This window comes from Pipistrellus hanaki, assembly GCF_964339955.1.
Source record: "Pipistrellus hanaki genome assembly, chromosome: 7".
In the NCBI taxonomy this organism is placed as follows: Eukaryota; Metazoa; Chordata; class Mammalia; order Chiroptera; family Vespertilionidae; genus Pipistrellus; species Pipistrellus hanaki.
In genome coordinates this window covers 60873952-60900803 of record NC_140509.1, presented here as the reverse complement: position 1 = coordinate 60900803, position 26852 = coordinate 60873952, and the positions used below count along the sequence as shown (strand labels likewise).

At 38.3% G+C, this 26852-nt stretch overlaps 1 protein-coding gene across 7 annotated transcripts in view; it reads left to right on the top strand.

Annotated features, from left to right (window-relative positions):
* GRM1 (glutamate metabotropic receptor 1) overlaps positions 1–26852 on the top strand; it is a 296943-nt gene that overhangs the window by 59478 nt on the left and 210613 nt on the right. For all 7 annotated transcript variants that reach the window (XM_084889290.1, XM_084889285.1, XM_084889284.1 and 4 more), the window contains exon 3: positions 23001–23250. In XM_084889290.1, coding sequence (XP_084745416.1) covers positions 23001–23250 — 250 coding nt within the window. The remainder of the gene's footprint in view (positions 1–23000; positions 23251–26852) is intronic.

Sequence of the window (26852 nt, the reverse complement as noted above, 5' to 3'; positions counted from 1 at the left end):
AATATGACACAGAAAACTTGATAAGGGTTTGTAAGATGTGAGTGTCAGCCTAATGTGCCACTTGCTAACAGCCTTCCATGTAGGCTGTTCTGAGTAATCCAACCAAACTGCCTGATTCTGCCTGTGCAACATCATCTCATACACATGAGGCAATCTGGTGAGTTCTGTGATAGTGACTCCTGTATAGTGGGGAATGCAAATGTGTACCCTTCTCACCTCAATCTATATTTAATTTCCATCCTGGAAAAACACTGACTTTTATGTAATCATCTAACACAAAAGAGAGGGAGAACAACATGAGTCTAAGGGACGAAGAATCCATTTAGCATTTTAGAAAGGGATACCTTCAGGAAAGGCTTTTTAGTTGCCACCCCACCTGCTTTTCAGAGAAGCAGAGCTAGTGAGTTATTTATTGGGGTATGTACTGTTATTAGGACCTTGAAAATTTCTTTTTGGAAATGACAAAGCCTTTGAATTTTTCTGTTTCAGAGCATGAATTCTTTTTCTTTCGGACAGAATAGAAATCCCTCCACCTGACAAAGATTTCTTTTTGAAGGACATCTTCCCAGGAGTCATTTGTCACTTTTCTATGCATCGGAAGTGGGAAGAGTCTTACGCTTTTCTTTTGTATGTTTGCATTCAGATCACTCACTCAGGGACATGCACTGGTTCTTAAACTGTCTGCTGTTTGGAATTAGAGACACCCTCTTGGGTTTTATGCAACTGCAAAACTGAGCCAATTTCGTTCTCTCCTGAATTGGTGGCCCTTTTTGTTGCTTCTCCTCATTTTCTTCATAGAAGGTCACCTTCAGATGATTTATAGGTGCACTGGCTTCAGCCTCAGGCATTTAAACACACTAGTGTGATTTTCATCCATCTAGCTGGCTTTAGAAATAATAGAGAGGATGAAACTTTAATAAGGTAAAGGCAAACTATTATTTGATGATATTCTCATTTCATCTCCATAAGTCTTTGAGATCCATATTTCTTTTTGACAAAAACATCAAATAAAATTCAATTGCAAGATAGAGGCAAAAGCATGAAGTCTAAAACTTTTATTCCTTTGATTTGCTCAGGCTTTGTTTTAAGTGAGACTTTTGTGTTCTAATCCAAATTGAAACTTCTTGAGGGCACAGACTTCTATAGGTGCCCAAACCTTGTCAGATATTCAACACATACATATTATATTAAATAGAATATTTTGGGTGGCTAGACTTCTATTAATGTTTAATGATTCTCTCGTGGAGCTTAAAACCTTGCCATATCACACTTGTGACAGTGACTAAACTATATTTAACTTCTGAGACCTTGAATCTGACTCAATGCAAGAAAAGATAGTGCCTTATCTTAATGCTAACTACACTGTGCATTTGTGTTGTTCATTCAAACCCTCCAGAGGAAATCATATGCACTCTTTAAAAAAAGAAAACATGGAAGGAAAGAACTTAAATGAAGATAAATTAATTTCCTTCTCTCGCTAAACTCTGTGAAACACAGAAAATCATTCTTTGAAGTTTTTTAGTCACACTCAAAGGGGAAGTGGTAACCTTGTTTGGATGTCTAGAACATAGATAATTTTTTCGCCATGTTTTTGCAATAAACCTTATAAAAACAAATGACACTTTTCAGAGTAAGGTCTTATGAAAATAAAAATATGTGATTCATTTTTTTTTCAGGTTTATTGTGAGAAATATGACAGCAAACCATTAACTTGTAGCCATCCTATATAATAAAAGGACAATATGCAAATTGACCCTAACGGTGGAATGACAGGGAACAACCAGTAGCTATGACATGCACTATCAGGGGCAGATGCTGAATGCAGGAGCTTCTCTCTGGTGGTCAGTGTGCTCCCAGCCACAAGCCAGGCCAATGGCTGCAAATGCAGTAGCGGTGGCAGGAGCCTCTCCTGCTTCCTCAGCAGTACTAAGGCTGTTGGCCTAAGCCATTAGTTGGACATCTCTTGAGGGCTCCCGGGCTGCCTGGGGATGTCTTACTGCCAGCTTAGGCCCAATCCCCTGGGGTGTGGACCTAAGCCAGGAGGTGGACATCCTCTGAAGGATCCTGGACTGCCAGAGGGATGTCTGACTACAAGCTTGGGTCCGATCTCCTGGGGAGTTGGCCTAAGCTGGCAGGTGGACATCTTTTGAGGTGTCCTGGACTGTAAGAGGGTGCAGGCCAGGCTGAGGGATCACCCCTCCTCCTGCCCCAGTGCATGCACTGGGCCTCTAGTCCTATATAATAAAAGTGTAATATGCAAATTGACCCAATGGTGGAATGGCCGGTTACTATGACACTCACTGAACCCCAGGGGGCAGACACTCAATGCAGGAGCTATTCCCTGGTGGTCAGTGTGTTCCCACAGGGGGAGCGCTGCTCAGCCAGAAGCTGGGCTCATGGCTGGTGAGCCCAATAGTGGTGGTGGGAGCCTCTCCCATCTCTGCTGCAGGTGAGCAGTAAGGAGCCAGGGGTCCTGGACTGTGAGAGCCCCAGACTGTGGGAGGGAACAGGCTGGGCTGAAAGAGCCCTTCTCCCTCATGCATAAATCTTGTGCAACAAGCCTCTAGTTTCTCATAAAAATGGGAAAGAGCTGGTCTGGGGCAGGTGTTTGAGCTGTTAGTTCTGAATTCTCTGCACTGAGAAATGCTTTCTATTGAGCGTGATTTCTTGCTATAAGTCTCAAAACTTAAGCTATGTACTCCACCCAAATCTTAGCTACCTTAGTAAAATTTTGGAACTATATGTATGAACTCTTCTTAAATAATTATTACATGTTGTCAACATGTTGGAACTGAAAGGATAGAGGTAGAGGATGTAAACTTACACCGTGAACTGATGCAGACTCTGCTGATTAATTTTACTGCCTCAGAATTTGGAAAAGAAGATCTTTTTTAATAAGAACAGTTTTGTTGCCAAAGCCAGTTTGGCTCAATGGATAGAGTGTTGGCCTGCAGACTAAAGTATTTTCGATTTCGGTCAGGGGCATGTACCTTGGTTGTGGCACATACCTGGTAGGGAGTGTGTGGGAGGCAGTTGATGTTTCTCTCTCATCAATGTTTCTAACTCTCTGTCCCTCTCTCTTCCTCTCTGTGAAAAATCAATAAAATATGTTAAAAAAAAAAAAAAAAGAACAGCTATGCTGTTAGGAACATTGTTTTAAGTTTTAACTATAATGATTGCGTAAGGGCAAAAGTGTCTCTAAATAATGAAGTTTGAACCTGGTATTCTTGTATGTTGGTGGAAAATTGTTTTTCTACCAGAAATTGAAAAACAACCTGGCATATGTATTAAAATAAAATCATCTTATCTAATAAATGAGTAATATGCAAATTAACTGTCACTCCATGACAAAAATGGCAGTGCCCATAGCCACAATATGGCAGTGCCAGTCCTCTCAGCTCGCTGGAGTCCCCCAGTCTCAGGGAGGGCTGCCGCTGACACCCTGAAGAGTAAGCAGCCTGGCCAAATGCTACCTCGAGGCCCTCCTGATCACTTTTATAAGAAACAACAACAAATTCTCTCCCCACGGCCGATCCCCTGCCAGCGATGGCAACCTGAGCTGCGGTCTCAGCCTGCGAGGGGCGCCGCATCCCTGCCAGTGATCCCCTGCCAGCACCAGCAGCCTGCAGTCTCAACCACTGAGCTATACCAGCCAGGCAGATATGGAGGAATCTTAAATTTTTGTTGTTGTTGTTTGTTTAAATATATTTTATTGATTTTTTTTACAAAGAGGGAGGGAAAGGGATAGAGAGCTAGAAATATCTATGAGAGAAACATTGATCAGCTGCCTCTTGCACACTCACCACTGGGTATGTGCCTGCAACCAAGGTACATGCCCTTGATAGGAATCGAACCTGGGATCCTTGAGTCTGCAGGCCATTGCTCCATCCACCTAGTCAAACCAGTTAGGGCTGACCAATATGTTAAAGATAAAAGCCTATCTAATAAAGAGGGAATATTCAAGGGAGGGCATTTGTGGGTGACCAGGGCAGTTGGGGAATTTTGGACTGGCAGGCCTGGAGCACCAAGTGATTCTCCTTCTTTTGCCCCAGTAACTTCTGTATGTTTTCGATGGCAGATCTTCCATTTTATTTAGGGAGCTCTTCCTGAGGTTTTCATGATACAATAAGCGGGGTAGCAATTTTGCAGCTTGCTATTCCACTACACAATTGTGCTTCCAGTCCCTGCTGTCTTTGATCTTGATGTTCTTCTTGGATTCCAAGAGGAATATTCACTCCGTTAGCAGCCTCCTCTTATGCCTGTTCAGTGCTATGGGTCCAGCTCTCTTTGGTTGTACCATCAATCTGATCCCATCTGCCCGTACCTTCTAGAAATTCCCCCAAATGTTCTGGTCTGCGGCTGGCACCCTTCCCAGGTTTCTAGTGCTACCATGGAATCATTCTGATTTTTAAAATATCTTGTGTTATTTTAGTGGCATCATTGGATGTAGGAAAGATTGATATATTATTCAGATATCCATCATAAAGCAGAAAAACTCAGTTTTTAGTATTAACAAAAAAATTTCCCCCAAGGAATCAGCATAGTTTATTTTACAAAACTAATCATTTTTCTTTTAGTTTAAGCTTTAAATAACTGTTTCAAAATGTTAAGTGTCAGGTACCATGTCACATGCTTTGCAAGCATTTTTATTTATCTTCATAAACATAGAAATTAAATATCATTTTCCTATTTTACAGATTAAAAAACAAATGTCCCAGGAATTTAAGCTAGTAAGTGATTTTAATAAACACTATGCTCCCCAAAGCTATATTTAAAATGAACAAACAAACAAACTGATTTAAATGTACACTGGAGACTTTATAGCATAATTTAAAATTCTAAGTTTCATTGTTTTTTAATTTGGGTCAAGACTACATATATATATATAATATTTTTTTCATTGTAGATTTTAAGAATACATTAAATATTTGCATTGATTTTGGAAGAGATAGACTCTAAATACACTGAATATTTAATATTCCAGATTATATTATTCATTTTTTCATCTACTTGGAGACAGTGTTCACTATAGTGCATTAATAAATGTGTATATATGTATCAATATCAATATATCACTTGCTGGCTACAATTATTTCCATGATCTAAATATCAGCTATATCCATTTCTGTCTATTTTTGTGGCATAAGGATTAGCCACATTATAATAAAAGTTTCTGAAAAAAAAACCCCACATACCACAACACACCTTAACAGTTAAATGAAAATATTCATGAATAGTGGTGAAACTGAGAGCATTTTTGGTCCTCCTTAACCTTAAATACCTGCTTATCTTTTAAAAAAATCATCACTGGTCATTTATAATTTAGAGAGTCTAGTCAGATGCACTTCTTCAGCTTGCATTAATGACCACAGAACTCTAGGGAGAGAAAAAATTGCTTAGATTTCTTGATATAAGAAAAAATCTAAAAATCCAGTTCATTATTTAAACTAAAAGGTAAAACTATTATTGATGTGAGCAAAGTTATATTAAAAATATAATATAATGACATCATTTAAGTGACAAAAAGTGCTTTAATGTTGGCATTTGAGCTTTAAGAATGCTCCACACTAGTTTTTATATTTCTTCTGTAACTTGCCTTTGGTAATTTTCACTTAACAAATCCTGAAATTAGACTAGATATTTTTATCATCTTCTATAAGAAAGAAAGGGTTATAAAAATACAGCTTTATCACTCTCATCCCTGAAACAGTTAACTTTATTTTAACTGATATTTGTCACTTGAGGCAATTAAATATGCACACACAATGTTTTCTGTATCTTAATTCAGTTATTATATGTGATTTTATTTTCTCTACTTACTGGCTATTTACAAAAAAAGTATTGTGGTATAGCTGGTATTAGGCCATGGGGATAATTTTCCCTCCCTCCCTCCCTTTCTTCTTTCCTTCCTCCCTCCCTCCCTTCCACCTTCCTGCCTTCCTCCCTTTCTCCTTGTAGTCCTCCCTCCCTCCTTCCCTTTCTTTCTTTCCTCATCCAACTCCTTTCTTCTTCCTTTCTTTCCCTCTCTTCTCATCTATCCTTCTCTTCTCTCTTTTCACTATTGTATTTTCTTTCTTGCTGTCACCATTTTATTATTAGACTAGAGGCCCGTTGCACGATATTCATGCAAGAATAGGTCCCTGGCTTCACTGCCAGCTGCCCAGGAGCCAGAAAGTCTCCGCTCCCCACCCCAGCTGCCCAGGAGCCCGCATATCCCTGTTCCTGAGCTGCTTGGAGCCAGCAAGTCCTCTCTTCTGTCTGGGGCACCACTCCAGTAGCTCCCTCCGAGGCCCCTTTTCCCTCACAGCAGGCTTCACAGGGCTCTGCGCCTGAGTATGCAAATTAAGCTCCATCTTTGTTGGGTTAATTTGCGTACTCACTCTGATTGGCAGTGGGTGTAGCAGAGTGATGGTTAATTTGCATGTTTTTCTTTTATTAGGTAAGATTGAATTAAAAATTAAAAGTTTCAGTCTATATTTTAAATATATCTGAGATGAAGGCAATACATTTATTTTTTTATTTATTTATCACATTTAGTAGTTTCTACAAGCAATTAGGCTGTTTTATTCTGCCGTCCCCCCCATTTATCCATTTTGAATTTCTATTTATGTGATTGCTTATCATACTTGCTTATGTTTTTTTTCTGATTCACTTATTCAGACTCTTGATTAGCAGTAAATTACTTTCATTTTAGCACCTGGTTCTTGAAGGAAGCAGGCTATTCTGAAAAATTTTTAAATGTTATAATGGAAATCAAAACATTATGTGAAAGTTAACTCATGATTTAATTCAGCTGCTGAGAGTACTTATCATAGCCTCTCCAAGTTCAGATTGTTTTCTCATCAGATTTGTTTTTAATTTTATATATTTTTTTAATTCTGAAGAAGAATAAATTCCTATCCACTTCTAGTTACTTTATAGCCAGAAATGAGAAAAAAAATAATGTTTATTTTCAAAAAGTTGCTCCTGTTATTTTTGTGTAGATCCGTAGGAAGGCTTCCCATAGCAGAGGGATTCAAAGGTGACCCAAATTGGTGAAACCAAATTCAATTTAATGGAGCCTGAATTGAATGCAGATATAATTGTATTTGAAGCACCACTTGACATAAAAGACATTCTTGACAATGAGTGTTTGTTTTTTATTGTAAGCATGGTTTACATTCACTATAAAAAATGTCTAAAATAAAGGGAAATATAAAGGCAAGAATTATAGCTCATCACTAAGAGCTATAAACACTAACTTTTTGGATATATATTGCTTTTCTATATCTTTTTGGCACATGAGTGTTTGTACACAAATATAAACATATTATCTAACATGTGCATGTAGTTTAACCTTGACATTTTTCTTATCAGTTTTATTGGTTCAAATTGAAGCTGAGTTTATTTTTTAAAATGACTTAAATGGCATCATAATATTCTCTGAAATTACCTTATCTCATACTTATCTATTACAGAAGAGTGTTAAAAATCCCTGAGTATTCCTCTAAGTCTCCCATTAGTTGTATAATATCACTTTAATTTTTAATCATTACTGGAGTGGAGATAGAGTCCCCTATGTGTTTGGTTATTAAAAATCCTAATTTTACTTCTTAATTTGGGAAGCTCTGCTAAACTTTATTACTGAAAAAAGCTTTGCTCTCTCTCTGAAGAAACTGCTTTTAAATTTGCTCTTATCAAACTGTTTTTAGGTATCACACTAATGCTATAGAAGTAGAATAAATAGCTGCAGTGTGTAGTCCAGTTGCCTAAGCCACTCTCAAGAGTAGGAGATTTAAAAGTTGTTGGGTCTGATTTGGAAGACCTTATTTAAAAAAAAAAGAAAAGAATCATAATGCACTTGGGAATTTAATAAATAGTTATGCTTATAAGTACACTACTAGGGTCCCTCCCAGAGCCGCCTTGGAAAGAGCCATGTAAATGAGCTTTCCTGAAGCTAAAAGCTTCATTAGCTTCGTGTGGAATTTTCATTGGCGCAAGAGTGAACATTAGTTTTCATTTCAGAAGCATAGTGATATTTCACATTATGTTACTGAACGAGAATTTATTGTTTCTTATTTCCATGAAAAGAAATGGTAGGTGAGCAATGGGCTATAATGAAGGCCAAGACTAACCTAGGGGCTCTTTTTAAAAATGTTTTTTTTTAAAAATTGATTATAGAGAGGAAAGGAGAGGGAGAGTGAGATAGAAACATTAGTGATGAGAGAGAATCATTGATAGGCCGCCTCCTGCATACCCCACACTGGGGATCAAGTCTGAAATCTAGGCATATACCCTGACCATGAAAGGAGCTATGACTTCCAGGTTCTTAGGTTGACCTCAACCACTGAGCCACACCGGACTGGCCAGAGGGGCTCTTATGTAACTGAAACTTACAGAGATGGCCTAACGAGTGGCATAATCATAGTACATAATTAGTCCTGGTTTATAAGTCACCAAAGAGAGTCCAAACTGGTAGCTAAATGAGGGGAAGGTCAGCATGAGAACCAAAAATCCCCATCTCAGGAGGCCTGGTGGATGCAGGTGCTGTTCAGTCCATGGCTGGTGTTTGCTACTGTGCTAAGGTGGGCGAGAGGGCCCATACATACTCTTAATCCTTAACAGCTGAATTGCTTTCAGTATTAAGCAAGATCATGTACATAAAATTGCTTTGTGCATTATAAATTCCCTATGCAAGAAAAACTTTGGGAAAAATTTTATGAATATTAATACTTCATATTTAGCACAGTGTCTGGGTAATATGAAAACTTAATTTAATATGTGACATTAATAATGGAATTATTTGGTGTTTTCAGAGGTAACTTCTTAGAGTCTTCATTTATACTCTCTGTTCATTCCATCACTTATAACCCAATCTATGCCCATGCCCTGTATTTCCATTACAGAATCAAGAGAATATTAAAGCTATGAGAAACCTTAGATATTATATAGCCCAACTCCCTTGCATATTCAGAGTCTTTCATTGTGGCCACATAAACTTATTGAATTTTGAGAATAAATTCTGATGTGGAGAATTCGTTCCCTGATGTCTCCAAGCAAATGTAAAATATTTAGCCATTTATACCACCCTGAGAATGACAGACTTGAAGAGGAAGACTTTTTGTTTTCTTTTTGCAGGTTAAATATTTGGGTATTTTTAATGGAATTTTCCTTTTGTCATCTATTAACACTGAACCAAATGACAGTATGTATGTAGTACAGGAAGAAAACCAGATGATCACATTCCCTGTGTTCCTGGAGTTTGCATTGCATGAGAAGCAGCCTCCAGAAATATTGACTGATTTCAAATTAACATACTTATATCCAGGATGTTTGGCTTCTTGAAGTGTAGTTGTGTCATTAAACACGACAAATAAAGCCCTTATATGCATGTATGGGTTTGTGGCAGGGAAATCAGCTTCGATTATTGTATGAAACGTCACCCAGCATCTGTTCCATGTGAAGCCTACTGAGAAGAGATCTTGGGTAAGACAAAGCCAGTACCTTCCCTAGAGGCATTTCCATAGTTCATTGAGAGGCTGCACAGAGTAACTTGGTTGAGGTGATAAGCATGTAGCCTCTGCTTCACCTTGAACTGAGCTTCAAAACCAGTTCTTAGTTAAGTTAGGCCACTCCATGCCTGTTTGAGACAGAAGGTCATGCTTGATGACAGCTGTATACTGTTAAAAGTCTTAAACTCCACTTAGCCCAGGACTGTCCTCTGTAGTCAGTGGAGGAGGCAACCAGTCAATGAGGGTCTTCATATTGCAGCGTCTTCTGTAATGGAAAGGACCCAGCTTGAGTTTCTGAGTGGGTGGAGTTTTCTACCTTTCTGGGGAACTTGGGTTATCAGCTCAGAATCATGGTTTGGCTAGAGCACAGAACCCTAAGGCTAAAGTCACACATGTCAGAAACTTTTTTTCTCTCTCTCCAGAACAAAGAGATCACTGAGAGCATAGGCATTATTTCCAAGCTAGACATTTCTAGTGGTTAAACTAAAGGCAATTATCAGAAGAGAAATGTCAGTCATCATATCTCTTCGGGAAGCCTTTTTTCTCCTTCCCAACTTGGTGTAGACACTCCCTTCTCTGGCCTTCATGCCAGTACCATTTATGATCATTCTTTTGCATGTTAGACTCTTCCAGAAACTTGAGTTTATCTAATGCATAGATTCTCTTCCACTCATATGTTTGCTCCCAAGGGCTTAGCTCTGCCTGGCACATGTCTGCTGGAAGATGTTGTCTGACAAAGAGATCACATTCATTCATAGGATGCAATACTTATCTTTCTACTAGAGGCCTGGTGCACAAATTCGAGATTTGGACGACTGGTGCGGGGAGGGACTGCGGGAGGTTGTGGGAATGCACTGACCATCAGGGGGCAGCTCTTGCATTGAGCATCTTCCACCTGGTGGTCAGTGCACATCATAGCCACAGTTCGACTGGTCATAATGGTTGCTTAGGCTTTTATGTATATATACTAGAGGCCCCTTGCAGGAAGATTCCTGCATAAGGGGCTTCTCCTGCGGTCTCTGCTGCCCTATCTGCTTCCCTTCCTTGTCTGCTGCCGCCTGCTTCCCTTCCTTCTCTGCCGCCTTGCTTGCTTGTCCTCCACAGCTTCGCTCCCTTCTGCAGTGCTTGGCTTCTTTCTATGCTGTCTTCAGTCTTCGCTCTGGCCTGGATATGCAAATTAGCCACCATCTTGGTTTGATTAATTTGCATACTCACCTAGATTGGCTGATGGGCGTGGCTTGTGGGTGTAGCAAAGGTACGGTCAATTTGCATGTTTCTCTTTTATCAAAGAGGATAGATAGATGTTTTCTTGTGATAGTGGGGAAATTGGCATCTAAGGAGCTGCTCATTTTAATTTTTATAATTTCTGCTCTCTTTTCTCTGTAATGAGTCAGAGATATTGGAGGACTGTGACTTGGCAGTCAGAGAGTTTGGCAAGGTGTCATTGGAAGAGCTTAATGAACAGTGCCTCTGTGGTTCATCAATTTAAAGCTCTTGGAATAGGAAGGAAGTGCAGAGGAACTCTAATCCTGCAATGTTATAGCCCAAGTTTATCTGAAATGTTTGATTCCCAATATTGGGCTTCTCAGAAATAATGTTTTTATTGGTGAAAACAAATTATGACTTAATACCAAAATGGGAACCTGGCCCATGATACATTCTTATTTTTTAGCAACTAATTAAATTGTATTAATAATAGTGATGAGGAAACAGATACCACATAGAGATGAGGGAAATTTACAGTGGATAATTTCCACTCAGTTTCTATGGGAATCCTCTCTTTATAATTCATATACATATATTTTAATCCTAGCATTATCATTAATTGTACCATCTTCATTTATAGTCTCATTAAATGCTCATCCAATTTCCTTTCAGTGGTCCACTTGTCAAAATATACTGTGAGATTTTAAACAATAAATGCAAGGAATTATTTGCTATTAGAAGATGTTGTAAAGTTCCAAGGATGAGCATGGCAAAGTACCCAGAGCCCAGTACATTGTGGAATTCACAAACTCTGCCTTCTGTGTGCTGCTTGGCTTTGCAGATTCTCAACTCCACAGCTGCTCACTGCTTTCAGAAAGATCTACTAAACAAAAAAAATATTAGGATGTCAGGGCTTTAATTGGTTACCTCCCCCAAGAGCATTTTTATTTGCAGTAGAAAGGGAAAAGTTATGTCTTGCTAGTGTCAGAATTTTAGGCATTGGTAAAGTAGGCATCTTGGACTAGAGAGACCTTCACCAGCATTGTTAATAGCATCATATCCACCTGCCTGAACCCCCACCACATGTCGATAGGAGTGTGCGCTCTGGACTTCAACTATGAGGTCTGAGTTTCCTTATTGGTTGTGTGGGAACATATGCAACCTGTCCTTTTGATCACATGAGAAAGGGCATGTGTAGATTTTTTAGGACCAGAAGGGAACATGGATGTGAAGAGCCTCATCTGGTTCCAGGCATACAGAGCTCAATAAATATCGGTTGAATAAATAGTAATAAACTCTCATATAGTACTGACAATATGCCAATATTTATATATGTATGAAATCATTTAATTCTTACAACAGCTCATTGAGGTGGTTGCTGTTATCATTTCCATCTTACAGATGTATCAAAATACAGTGAGGTTAACTGACTTACCAAAGCCCCACAACTAACTAATATGGTAGTCAGGATTTGAGCCAGTCCAGGCTCTCTGATTCCAGCAGATCTGCTTCTCACCATTTTGCAATGCTGCTTCTACTATAAACAAATGGTGTTACTCCAAGAGTATTGGCAAAGCCATTAGAAAACTCAGCATAGCCTGAATTAAGGTGAAATACAGGTCACACTAAGGCTTCGTGATGCAAAACGCTATGGAATCAGCCATTCCCACCTTGATGCAGTAAACCAGGGCTAGCCTTCCAGCCCCGTGGTAAGAGACCTCATGTATTATGCACTGCAAACCCCTTCACTTTACACATTAGGAAACTGGAACCCAGAGTAGTCCAAGAACTTGAACATGGTCACAGACTGAGGCAGGTCCAAACCCAAGGGTTTTTAATTCACTGCACTTACTGCCAGAGGGTCTCATGTCCTTTGAATTAAAGACAAAATGTTTTCTCCATAGACTAATTTCCTTTTGACCCAGAATAAAATCTAGTTTGACTTGGTTAAATGGATTGTTTTACTGATGATATAAAAAAAAAAAAATGTAAAAAGCGAGGTTCAAAAGGAGGAGACCAAAAGCTCAGCGTGAGTGTGGGGGTAATTCCACTGAGCAAAAGGTGTCTAAAAGCAGCTCCTGGAGCGGGGAGGGAACAGCTGGCTCCTGCCGAATGTCAGTCCAATGATGCTGGACAGTTTGTCTTTCCATTGCTCCAGGTGCTCCTAAGGAGCGTGCTCTGTAAGTGGCCTTGGTTTATGTTGCCTGTTTCTGCAGGACAGAGTCTGTTCCCTTGTTTTAGTGACTGTATCCCTAAAAGTTAGTATTGGCAAAAATAACCCTGCAGGCAAGATACATTTTAAATGGTTATACAACACATGCTTTCTCCTCCACTATGGCAGTACACTTGTAAAAGAATCGGATTGGGGAAGGAAAAAAGCTGTTGAAAAGGATATCGCTAAGCAGATGCTTACTCTGAGCGCTGAGAATATAAAATATGTTTTGACACGGAGCTCTAGATTATGAAAGAATGCTGATTCATATTGTTCTAGAATCACCAAATGCTCATGTTATAGAGAGACTTAAACACTAAATATATAAACCCTATATATTGAGCATGAGCAAAGAAGGGAGAATGATAAACCGCTCAAGGTCATAGCTAGTTAGACAGTCAGGACTTTTGGATCTTCTCATGGAATTTTCATGGTAAAACATCTTAAAGAGGATAAAAGATGTGTTCATCTGAAAAGAGTGGAAAACCATTCTTATAATGGTGGCTTAGCAGGTAGGGATTCACTTTTCTCATGCAGCGAGACATCCAGGGGAGGGCAGTGTAGGTTCAGAACGCAGAACGGTGATGCTACTAGGTATCTGGGCTGTTCTGTCTTCTGTGTCTTCAGCCATCATGTATCTTCATCCTCACACTTGACCCTCATTGTATAACAACATGGCTGTTGAACCTCCAGGCTCAGGTACATGTACTGGTGTAAAGAAAAAAGGGGCAAAATGTCTAAAAGGCATTTCTGACATCTGACCTTTCCAAAATTTCCCTAGAAGCCTCACCTGGCAACTTCTATTTAACTCTTATCAACTGGATTTGTGTCACTTTTGCATCTCTAGCTGCAAGGGTGTCTGGGAAGGTAAGGGTTTTGGCTGTGGACAGTCAGCTCAATCAAAATTGGGTATTTTTTTAGAAAAGGAACATGGGAAATGGATGATGTGTAGGACACCACTAGAATCTGAAACAATATATATATATATATATATATATATATATATATATATATATATATATATATGTGAGAGGTAAGTGATTAAGGGGCATGGGTTATAGGGTCAGACACATCTGAGTTCAAATTCCAGCTCTGACAATTTTTGGGCAAGATCCTTAATTTCATTTGTAAATGCAGATAATTATGTAATGAAATTAAAAGGCGATAATTCAAACATAAGATCTCCATAAAATTTCACATGTTAATACTGCTTTAGAATCTAGCAACACTTACATTGCTTACCCTTCCTGGGCCACATTATACTTCGATGTTTTTTGAACTTCAGTGAGACAATGTTCAAGATACCAAGACACAAAATCGGGTTAAATTCTTCTTTATTCCTTATTAGAAAAATGGCTGAATGATATTTGGGCATTATTCACACTACTTCGAGCCTTTTACTCAAAGGGGAGAGAGTTGAATTGGCCAACCATCTTGACCTCAACTTAAAGTGATTCTATATATGTAAATATATAAATGTGCATTAAATTAGCTTTATATTTTATGTTCTGTTTTTAATCATTTCATATTTAACAATATGTTATAAATATTTTCTATGGTATTGAATACAATTTAGCATCATTCATGAAAATGTTTGCATGTATTCTTTATATAAATACATAACAACATTTACTCAATCTCCCTTTGTAGAACACTGTTGTTTTTGTTTGTTTGTTTGTTTCTGTTATATTTTCCAATAATGTGCTATGATGAAGATCCTTGTAAATGGAACTTCGTGGACAATGAAATTATTTTTTGAAACTAAATTTCTAAGAAAAAATATTAATGTAAAATAAAACATTAGTATTAAAATTTTTCCACTTAAATGATGAGAACATTTTATACTACCACTAGAGGCCCAACACATGAAATTCAAAGCTGTGGCTTTGTCCGGAAGGTCACCCAGAAGGACATCCAGAAGGTTGTTGGGCTGTCTGGTCTAATTAACATATTATACTTTTATTATTATAGATTAGTATTATATGAGAGTGCTCATTTCAATATACTCTTGCCAACATTGGGTATTATCATTAAAAGATATGTACAGATTGTGTGTGTGTGTGTGTGTGTGTGTGTGTGTGTGTGTGTATGTGTGTGTTGGAGTACATTTTCTGAACTTTTTGGTAGATACTACCTTCTCATTATTTATTTGTTTTTTGTTAATCCTCACTGAGGATATTTTTTCCACTGATTTTTAGAGAGAGTGGAAGGGAAGGGGAGAGACAGAGAGAGAAACATTGATATGAGAGAGACACATCTATTGGTGGCCTCCTGCACTCGCCTGGACCAGGGCTGGAGATGGAGCCTGCAACCTAGTTATGTGTCCTTGACTGGAATAGAACCCAGGACCCTTCAGTCTGCAGGCTGACACTCTGTACACTAAGCTACAGTGGCCAGGGCTACCTTCCCATTTTTGATTGAAATTCAATGTCACATAGGCAGAAATAGTGGACAGGGGCAGTAAAAATAGGCCACATTCTCTGATTTTTTTCTATGTTCTGGGAACTTTGCAATCATTAACACATATGATTTAATAATGATAAGTCTTTGATATGTACATTATAATCTACATTTTACACAAGAGGAAATCAAAGCTTAAATAAAACACTTAAAGGCTATCTGATCTATCTTCTTATCCAGGATCCAGAACACAAACTAGGTTGATTGCCCCGAGGGTCATCCTCTTATTCATTCAGCTATAAGGCATCCCTGAAAATGTGATGGGACAAAGGTTACTTGGCTTCAATTACTATATTGCACAAAGATGTCAATCACTTTTTGGTAATTTTCCTTCTTCCTCTTAGATGTTAAAACTATTCAAACTGGGATGATTATAAGTAGGATGGGAGAATGCTGGTAAAATGATTCATTCTCTGTGGTTGCCCTGTGTGAGGTAGTTCCTTCACTGACCTTGCACATGAATTCTCCTGCATGCCTCCAAGGCCAGTGGTGACTCACTCACCTCTGACTGACCAGAAAGACCCATAATGCTGACTGCAGGTGTGTGCATGGAGTCAGGGGAGCCATCGCATTTTCTACACTTTAAGTGGGAGTAACGAACACATTAAAAGATTGCCCCAAAATGTTAAAGTATACATTTGTTTCTCTTGAAGAGAAAGCTAAGTTGTGGTTTCCAGAAATTCTTCCCACGCCCCCATCCCCCATCCCCCATCCCCCATCCCCCCAAAAAACTCAACCCAGTGCAGTCTTTACTGAAATGAAGAAGAAATATATTTATATTTCATTGCAAGGGATTAGGGTAAAAAAGAAGAAATTTCTTATATTGTTTGTGGTTGAATATTTCCAGTAGTTTTCAAAATGCACTGTGAGAGCAAATTTATTCATCATGATTCTTTTAAAAATTGTATATTATCTTATTTGTTTTGTCTAAGATGTCCCAGGAGGTAGGATAATCAGTCTTCAGGACCTCAGACAAAGACTGGGCCATGCCTCTAATAATTTCAGTTCATTGGGAAGCCTGAGACTACTATAGAATACCAAGGAAGAAATGCAAGCATGAAATAAGTCAGAAATTAAGGCAGTCTATGTATGGGCAATAATGTCCATTTCTATTATATTTAAACACTTTTTATTATCACAAACAAACTGGGATTCTTTGCAATCCCCATGTTCTATCTTACAAGGTCTGTTTAGCAGCTTAATTTATAGAATATCTTGATTTGCTTTCTGTAAATCTCTTTGTTACATGAGGTAGAAATTAATATTTTTCAACACATTTTAATTTTATAGATAGACCTTCTACTCTTCCCTTTCTTACTCTCTAAAGTTTAGGCAACATTATAACAGTGATAAAGTCTGTTATAAAATCTGTTACAACACAGCAACATACAGTACATTTCCATGTTGCAGTCTGGTAGTGATATGCCAGATGCTTCACTTGAAGTTCATTATAAAGAGTGTCATTCTATAAAACATGAACCTTCTGCTCCAGTGAGATTCTCTTCTCATTGCCTCTAAAAATACCTCTGTGGATTCTCATTCAGTCCCATTCACCCTGAATAGCAGTCCCTTGCACACACTCTTTAAGGCCAAGTTTCATTTCTACTTTTCCCAAAAGGATTCTTTGACCATCCCTGCTCTCTTAGTATTATGCCATTTACCATTTCACATGTAGCTTATGTGGCTTTCTATTGTTGCTGTGTCTTCTAATCTTGTGTCACACCTTCACAAAGTTGTAAGTCCATGTAGGGGGGCAGTATAGAATTCAGATGTGAAATCCCAGTTGTACTCCTGTATGATCTTGGGCAGGTTACGTAACCTCTTAGAGCTTTCATGTCCTTGCCTGTAAAAGAGGACTTGTAACTTTTCTATGGCATTGTTGTGATGAATAAATGAAAGCTAGCTATTTTAGTACAGTGCTAGACACAGAGTAAATATTCATCAAACCGAAGGCAGAGCCAGTGTCCAATGTTTCTTGGTAACTTTTGAAGTGCAGAACCCAAGAATTTTTTTTAAGTTGAGAACTCAATAAACTATTTGATAATTGAATGTTAATATGCAGCTCTCTGTCAGGTATGGGTGTGTACAACTCCATGGCTCTTTTAGTTTTTAAGAGTTTTATTAAAAGCCAGTTCTTTGTATATCTTCCAAGGCTGCACAGAGAAGTATCTAAATAAATTTCTGAACACCAGGAAAGGCAAGAGGAAGCCTTAGTGGCAGAATGGAATATTACCTTTGGATATATATCCTTTGGATATATACCAAATAGTGGGATGACAGGAGGACAAGAGGCTGTGCTCTGTGCTGAGTGTTTTATTTTGAACCTGGCATGATTTGCTCAGGACCTAGTGGACAAAGAATACAAGTACCTACCATTCTTTCTATCTGAAGAAAATCTGTTCATAATTGAAAACCCGGAATAAAGACTTTTTTCTTTTGTCCCCCCAGATTTACTGAGATATATTTGAAACATTTTATATATTTAAGGGATATAATATCATTTTTGGATATGTATATATATTGTGAAATGATTATCACAATCAAGCTAATTCTCATACCCATTACCTCTCATTGCTAGCTTTCTTTGTCTGGTAAGATGATTTAAGATCTGCTATTTTAGCAAATTTTAAGTATATGCTATATTAGTTATGTTATTATATATTACTAAATGAAAGTAATGGTATATTGTTACATATAATTATATCGTTAACTATACATTCATTATACTGTACATTGGATCCTCAGAGCTTACTCCTCTTATAACAAAGTTTGTACCTTTGACCAACATCTCTCCATTTTTTTCCCCACTCCTTAACCCCTGGTAGTCACTATTCTGCTCTCTGACTCTATAAGTTTGACTTTTTTAGATTCCACATATAAATAAGATCATAAGGTATTTTTCTTTTTCTGTCTGGCTTGTTTCACTTAGTATAAGGTCCCATGTTGCAAATGGTGAGGTTTTTTAATGGCTAAAACTCCACTGTGTGTGTTTACATGTTCATATTAATAACATAGTTTCTTTATCCATTTATCCATTGATGGACACTTAGGTTATTTTCATATATTAGTTATTGTGAAATATACTGCAGTGAACGTGGAAGTGCAGATAACTCTTTAAGATACTGATTTTATATACTTTGGATAATACCAAGTAATGGGATGACTGGATCACATGGTGATCCTATTTTTAAGTTTTTGAAGAATCTTATACTATTTCCCGTAATGGCTATACCAACTTGAATTTCTACTAAGAGTACACAGTGATTCCCCTCCACCCATTTTTTCCCCCCACATCTTCACCAACAAGTGGCACTCTTTTAGGCAGCTTTTTTCTGATTCCTAGACACTTAAACAAGTCCTTGTCATGTCATTAGTTCTGCTGCTACTAAATGAAAGTAATTTGATTTTAAGCTTCCTGGAGGCAGTCTTCTTCCCATGTTGTATGATCTTTACATCTAGCACTGTTATCAATATAATGAGTACAATATGGTGTTGTAACAATCAAATAAGGTAATGTTTATGAAAGCAATTTTTAAAGTGTAAAGATTCACAAAAGTACAGTTGCTCTTCCTATATTAGAGCTACTCTCATGGAAATTTATCTATCATTTTGGGGTCTTTTGGGAATAGTGAGAGAAATAGCTAGTTTAAATACGGTTCAATGAATGTTACTCAGCTGTCTATCAATTTGTGTAATAAAAAATTGCTATCAGAGCAAAAACATATCAATAAAGAAATTGGGACTGATATTTCATAAAACCTATTGACCTATTTAGACAGTCTTCTGGACTATGGAAATATACATGCTTGATTACTTTGTGCTATTAAGAGAAACAAATAGCAAGCTAGGAGTCAAGTTATGTAGAAGCATTCCAGTTCTAACACTCGTGAGCCTTTCCCCCCTTTGTGGCTCTATTTCCTTGTCTATATCCTGAGGGGTTCCGTTGTTGGATTTTAAATAAAGCCCCTGTATCTGCTATGTCCAAGGTCTTCACTAGATTTAAAAACAGGAATTCTCTTGTTCAAATGCATTGATATATTCTTGCTCATCTATCCTGCATGTATTTTGGTAAAGGAACAAAATAGTTTTCTGTGAAGTTATTCCCTTTATAACACCAACTTATGACCGACTGACAGTGACCTTAGCTGTGATGTCTATGCACCTTGTAGATTCCTGAATCTGTAGTTATGGTGAGAAGGAGACATTTGGCTTCCTCTCATGCCCCTCTCTGCAGACAGATGAGGCATCCACTTGTCAGCTGCAGTTTCTCCCTTTTAATCTGTCAATGCCTCTTGCTTGAACTTTGATGTGTTTCCACAGTCCAGGCAGCTGAGGATTATGTGATGTGTTAATCTTTATATACCCTTTTGGGCTTTACTGGACTGGATTAGGGCATGTAAAGATGCTTGAATTAAAAGGCAAATACATTTAATTGATAATTACTGTTATGAAAAAAAGAGATATAAGAACACTTTATTTAAACAAATGTAGGAGAATCTTAATTAGGTTTTATTACAATGCCCATGAAATTTTTAGAGAAACTGATATTTAAGTCCTAAGTCCTTTTTTTGGGGGGAGGGGGAGGAATGATATTCTTTTAAAATTATTTTGACTTAACAATTGCTGTATTTATATGGTATTTACCTTGACACATCTTGAAAACTGCTTCTAAGTTGTCCACCAAATGTTTGAACTGCTTTCTTCAAAATTGAATGCATTTGTCTTTTGCCAACACTGAGTATTATTAATTTATGCTTTAGCACTTTCTTGTGGAATCAAGCTAAAGCTTGATGTCTCTCACTGAGATGACTTTTTTTGCTTGGCATTTCCCTCCTGTTATTCTCTTGCTTCTCTCCTCTTCAATAAATAATTTGAACAAGAATTTTCACCTAAGCTCTGCTTTTTAGGGAAACTAACTTAAGACACTTGGTTTAATGTGGCAAAGGTTGAAACAAAGAAAATAGACTGACTTTGGAACATTTTAGAGATAGTGCCTACAGGAATTAATGTGCAATAGAAGAGAAGTCCAAATAGTTCCTAAATTTTATTATTGAACACATAGCTGGGTAATGGCACCATTTACTAATAGGATATGTCTAAAAGGGGCAGGTTTGCAAGGTGTAGAGGGAAAAATTCTATTTCAGATAAGTTTGAAATGTCTTTAAGTGGATACAAATGTCAGGTAGGCAATTGAGTGTACAAATCTTTTTCTCCAAATGGCAGTCCAGCCTGAAGATCTATATTTAAGATTCAACCATGGTATTCAAATAGTGTTTGAAGGAATGTGACTGAATGAGGGAACTTCATGAGATTATAGAAGGGAAAGTTTCCCAGGGCTGTTCCTGGTATGATATTATTTAGAGATTGAGAAGAATGGGACTATCTAGCAAATATATTCAGGAGTAGTCAGTAAGTGGCGAAGAAACCTTGAAAGGGCTATGTCACAGAAACCAAGAGGAAAAAGTATTTCTAGGAGGGTGCAGCCAGCTGTTGAATGCAGCTGAGTTGTTCATGAAGATGAAATCAGACAAAAGATCATAAAATATGGCAACAGGGAAAATACTGGTGATCTTGACAGGAGGAGAGTTTGACAAAAATATTCTGAAGTGATGGAAATGAAGGTCAAGGAGAGACTGAGAGATGATGAAGCAAATACAAAGACCTGGGCAACGATTATCGCTGTTAACAGTATTGAGTGAGGTGATAAGTCAAGTGGAACAAAAAGTCCCCAATAGTATTTTTTAAAAAATATGTTTTTATTAATTTTAGAGAGGGGGGATGGAGAGGGATAGTTAAAAGAACTATTGATGACAGAGAGACATCGATCTGCTGCCCTCCACACCCCACCTTGGGGATTAAGCCTGAAACTCTGGCATGTGCCCTGACCAGGAACCAAACTGGGGACCTCTTGGTTCATGGGTCAATGCTCAACCACTAAGCAACATCAGCCCAGCAAGAGTATTTTTTTTGATTGATTGATTGACACCATTAGAAAGGGAAATTTATTTCACAAAAGAGAGGGGACAATATCAAAAGAAAGTCCTTTAATAGACAAAAAGTGATGGGAGAGAGAATAATTGCTTAACTGCCTTCAGCACACCCTCTACTAGGGACTGAGCCTTACCAGAATTGAACCATGACTTCCCAATTCATATGTTGTCACTCAACCACTGAGCCACACTGGTGAGGCTATGCTCATAATTTTTAAACAAAATCAGTCATTGGGGTTATGAGTGATGGCACACGCACTTTCTGAGCAGTACTTCAAAAGTAAGAAGAAGTGGAAAACTTGGTCTCTAAATGGTTTGCCTCAAAACAAGAAAAGTTCTATTGGGACAGTATCCACAAATTACCTGAAAGATGGGGGAAATGTGTAGCTAGCAATGGACATAACTTTGAACAAAGCACCTTTGATGATTCTCTTAAAATTGTTGTGTTTTCTTAGATTACAAAATCCGCATTATTAATGAGTTCACCTGGTAAATATGGACTAGGAGAATGGCTAGGTTTAACTAGCATTAGAGCTTTGTCAGGGAGTGAAAAAATTTTCAAGGAAGTGCTAATGAAGATGGGCTATAAGATCTAAACTGGGCTATGAGGCAAATGAGAGGCAGGATGGAAAGAAAAATATCAAGGTAAGTGGATTTGAGGTTTCTGTGAGGTAGAATGAATGCTAGAGAATGGGTATTAGAATATATGAGCCTGAAAGATAAGAAGGGATAAACGAAGACTGGGATGTTTGACAGCCACATTCAGAGGTATTAGTGACATTTGTGATAACAAAGTCAAAAGTAGAAATAAGTGGGTTATAGGAAATATCATTACAGATGGAGGGAGCTGAGAAACTGAGGACATTGTATTGAATCATCTACCTGGGTATCACCTGGGGGAGTAGAGCTATAGAGGACACTAAGGAGAGGGCTACAGTCATCAGTGAGACAGGGAGGTGGGGAACTGACCCAATGTGATACTTGTTTTATTTAAGTGATTTCTATGAGTTCTTAGTTTTTAAAAGTCTGTTTACTATAGGAAAGACAGTAACATAAAAATCAAACCAGAAGGCCAAATCTCCCATAGCCCCATCATTTCATCAGCGGGTGTTGGATTTTGATTAAGCCCTGTATCTGTTCATTGTCTGCTTATTCTAGCCTGGCCAGGTATTCCGTTTGCTTTGCTTACTCTCTTGCTTACTCTCTCTTCATGGAAATGTGGCAGGGCTTGCTGTCACCATGTGTCTGCCTCTTAACCAGGCTACCTGGGAAACCCTCAAAGGAACTGGCCTTCTCATTGTGCCATTTGACCTCCCACCACAATGCGCTGATCTCTCCCAAAGTGCTAAAATTTGGGACAGCCACTATTAATCATGATTATAAAATAGGGCAGCAGGCCTTCATTTATCAAAACTTGTTTCACTGTGGATGCCCTAGTTAGATAGTTTCTCATTATTTTCAGAATTGATCGTTTGATCACGCTCCTTGATCCATCCAGATCTTCCTTCAGTCCCGGTTACATTGACAAGTTATTTGGTCAGCCTGTCCTCTCCACTCCCAGTGACCAGGGAACCCTTACTCCAGGTGTGAGTGCGGCTGCTGCCAGGTTGTCTTGAACATCTGCTGATTGTTTTTGGACAGGGAATTATGGGGAGAGTGGAATGGACGCTTTCAAAGAGCTGGCTGCCCAGGAAGGCCTCTGCATCGCCCATTCAGACAAAATCTACAGCAATGCAGGGGAGAAGAGCTTCGACCGACTCCTGCGCAAGCTCCGAGAACGGCTCCCCAAGGCGAGAGTGGTGGTCTGCTTCTGTGAAGGCATGACGGTTCGGGGCCTCCTGAGCGCCATGCGGCGCCTGGGCGTGGTGGGCGAGTTCTCACTCATTGGAAGGTAAATCTCTCAAGCTCTTCTCTCTTTCTCTGTTTCCCTCCTCCTTTTCCTCCCCTCTCCCCTCCCCCTCCTCCCCCTCTTTTATTCTCCCTCTCCCCCTCCTCCTCCTTCTCACTGAGAGTGGGCCTATTGTCATTTTCCTGATAGGTAAGAGTAGCACAGTAGATGACAAGATGATAAGACTTTTTTCAGAAAGTTGTTGCCAGACTGTTTTACCCCAGAGAATTATTCTTCCCATTTGCTTCCCACCCCTTTCACCTCACCCCTAATACACACACACACACACACACACACACACACACACACACACAAAACTTCATACTTTATAAGCACAGAAATCTTAACAGGCACCAACTGATGGAGGTCAATAATAATTATAGAAATATATATTATGACTTAAAATGTAAAAGGTTGACTAAGTGAAAATGAAAATGTGTAGTTGAACTTTGGCACTTGATAATATCTTTTCTTACACTTATGGGATAGCTCACATCAATGCTTTCAGTATGCGAGTTCTGGGATTGCAGGTGATGTGTGCCAAGATCTCTGCTCTTCTTTCTAGACCATATGTATTTGTGTGTGACTCACTTCCATATCACTCTAGTTTTCATAGAGATTTTAACCTAACAGATATCTTGTTAAATTTTCCATCTTCTAATGGTAAAAATTTCCAAGGAGCCTACTGAGTTTACTTAAATGAAAGCCTTACGGATCTTCTACTCTGTCACACTCATGTTCCAGATCTCCTTTTCTTCTCTCCTCTCTTCTACTGGCTAGCATGCAATCATATCTCTCCTCCTGAAATACTCAACCACCGACCCTCTTGTCTAGGAAATTGGTGCTAGTGGTGTGGGCATCCTCACTGGACCTTATGCCTCCATTGCTGCACTTACGGTAATGATGACAAAAATAAGGAGACTAATCTCACTACACCTGTAACTAGAGGCAAAGGACACTTGAAAGACTGTTTTTTAGAAGAAGGGAAGACAGAAACTAAACTAAATGAATAAAGTAACAAACAAAAAGTACTCTTTTGGCATGAGGAATTATGGGGTCAAAGTCAAAATATAAATCAAGATTAAGAAAATTACTGAATTTGGGTATAATTGTCACACTGCCACAAAGTGTTATTTTGGCAGCTTCAACATGATGCAGTGTGTGAAGCCATTTGAGGAGCAGGAAAGAAGGAACATTATTTCCTTAATGACTGGAAAGGATGTGAGCAGCATGGATGAAGTGTTATGAAAAATAAGGTTCTTATATATATACACCAGGACAGATGGCCTGCAGATAGCCAGCCTTTTAAATTGTTTTTATAAAATGACTGCTTTTATAAAGAGTGCTTGTTTTTTAAAAAATTTCTCATGTTTACCATTTTCAAAGTAACAATAGTCTGTCTTGCAGTTTTCATTCTCTTTAATATCCCTGAAGAGGCTATCTACCTGGGTTCTGGAGATCTTGAACAGATTTAGCAAATACGTGAGCTTTCGGGTAGACAGACTGCTTAATTGTGGAATACAATTATACAAAATGCTGCAGTGAGTAATTGGAGTATAAAGAGCTCATTTCACCATTATTCTTTAAAAGCTGGTCAATGATGGTAATGTAGTTAATCTCTCCTGCTAACAATGCAGCTGAGCTCATGCAAGTATTTCTGAGATCTCACGTGTGCTTGCTCATAAATAAGTCAGCTACATGTGATATCTACCTCTTTTACTCCTCTTTTGGTTTTCTGCCCCACCTCTGCTGGGTTGTACTGACATATCCTGGGGAAGCACCAGCACAATGAAAATGTCTGAGTTTCTGAGGACACTGCTCCCTGCACCAATGGTTACGGCCTAAAATGAATGGAGCCTTTGAGATACCACGGTTATGCTACACTCGGTGCCTTTCTGGGCTACATTCTATGAGGTCTCTCAGTGTGGTATTGGCTTTTACTCTCATATCTGAGAAGATTTGGTGCGGGGGTAGGGTGGAGGGCGGGGGGGGGGGGGGGGGGGAGACAGCTTTTTCTTCATTCTTTGTTCACAGCTCTATTTCTTCCCTGGGAGAGATATGAGTCCATAGAGAGCTGAGCAGGGGACAAAGCCAAGTGGTAACACTACACCATACCTGGAAGTAGCCTTCCCTTCAAATGTTTGATTCTCCACTTCTTGTGAAGATGGATTTTACTCTAACCACTCCTCTGTACCTCATTCCAGTGGACTGTTGGTGGGCGTGGTTACCTCATTTCAACAGACATGTCCAGAGCATTCTGACTTAACACCAAGTTGTAATTTTGAGCTACATTTGTAACGCTGTCTAAATATATCTCCCGCCTCTTTAAAGGGGGTTTTGTTTACCAAATGACAAACTCCTTTGAGGTCAGGAGTCATTGTTTAGTTTCTTTGGCAATACAATGCATAATTCTGGCTGCTTCCAGATTCACAAGAGTGTATTGTGGTGATGAACCTTTTTTTCAATGAGGTAAAGATAAGTAAATCATGGTGAAGATTACAAGTGACATTTAATTTTTTAAAAATTAGGTCTTTCTGAGTGAAAATTTATATTTTCTTGTCTCCATGACGCTTCTTCCCTCTCACATTTCACATCCAACATAGAAGGAAATGTTGATGTTCCATTAAAACATATCCAGACTTCAACAACTTATTGCCACTCTTGTTGCTATCATTCTGGTCCAAAACACTGTCACCTCTCATGCAGATTATTGAAATAATTTCCTAAGTGATCCTTGTTTCTGCCCACCATCTATTTTTAAGGCAAGGTGATCTTTTAAAAATTTAAGTCAGTTAATGTTAATCTTTACCTTACACATTCACTACCATAACAGCTTCCCATTTTTATCATAACAAAATCTCACATTCTGTCATTGGGACTGAGTTCTTAGAATAATAAACTATAACTACAGAAATATATTTTTAGATAGAAATTTCTCAAAGATAACAAAAGCATTCTATATGTAATGAATGCAAGATATTTGAAAAATGAAACAAAACTCTACAAAACTTGGGCTAAGGGTTCTTGCTCTTTCTTCAAAGTGATTTTGTGAAGTCACATTTTATCTCTAAGTCTATTTTTAATATGTTTTTAGTGATTTTAGAGGGAGAATTAGGAAGAAGGAGAGAGATATAGAAACATCAATGAGAGAGAAACATCTATCAGCTGCCTTCTGCATGCCCCCTACTGGGGACTGAGCCTGCAATCCAGGCATGTGTCCTGATAGGGAATTGGACCAGCAGCCTCTTGATGCATGGGGGAATGCTCAACCAACTGAGCCACAAAGGCCAAACAAGTCTATTTATTTTTTACAAAAATTAATTATATGGATCCATATTATCATTAAGTATTTTTCCAGTACTAGAATTTATAATATATAAAGACTATATGACCAAACTATGATCAATGGGAATGTAACTACAGATTGATTTTTCGGTAAAATTATTTATGAATTTACATTTCTCACTAGTCACCTTGTTAAAATAAAATAAAAATCATTGAATACAGTGCTAGTATGTTAATCTGAAGAGATGGAATGTAGCCAACAGACTCACAGGAAAATCAAACCTTTGATTTTAGACAAATTGGCATGGTATTGTCATAAA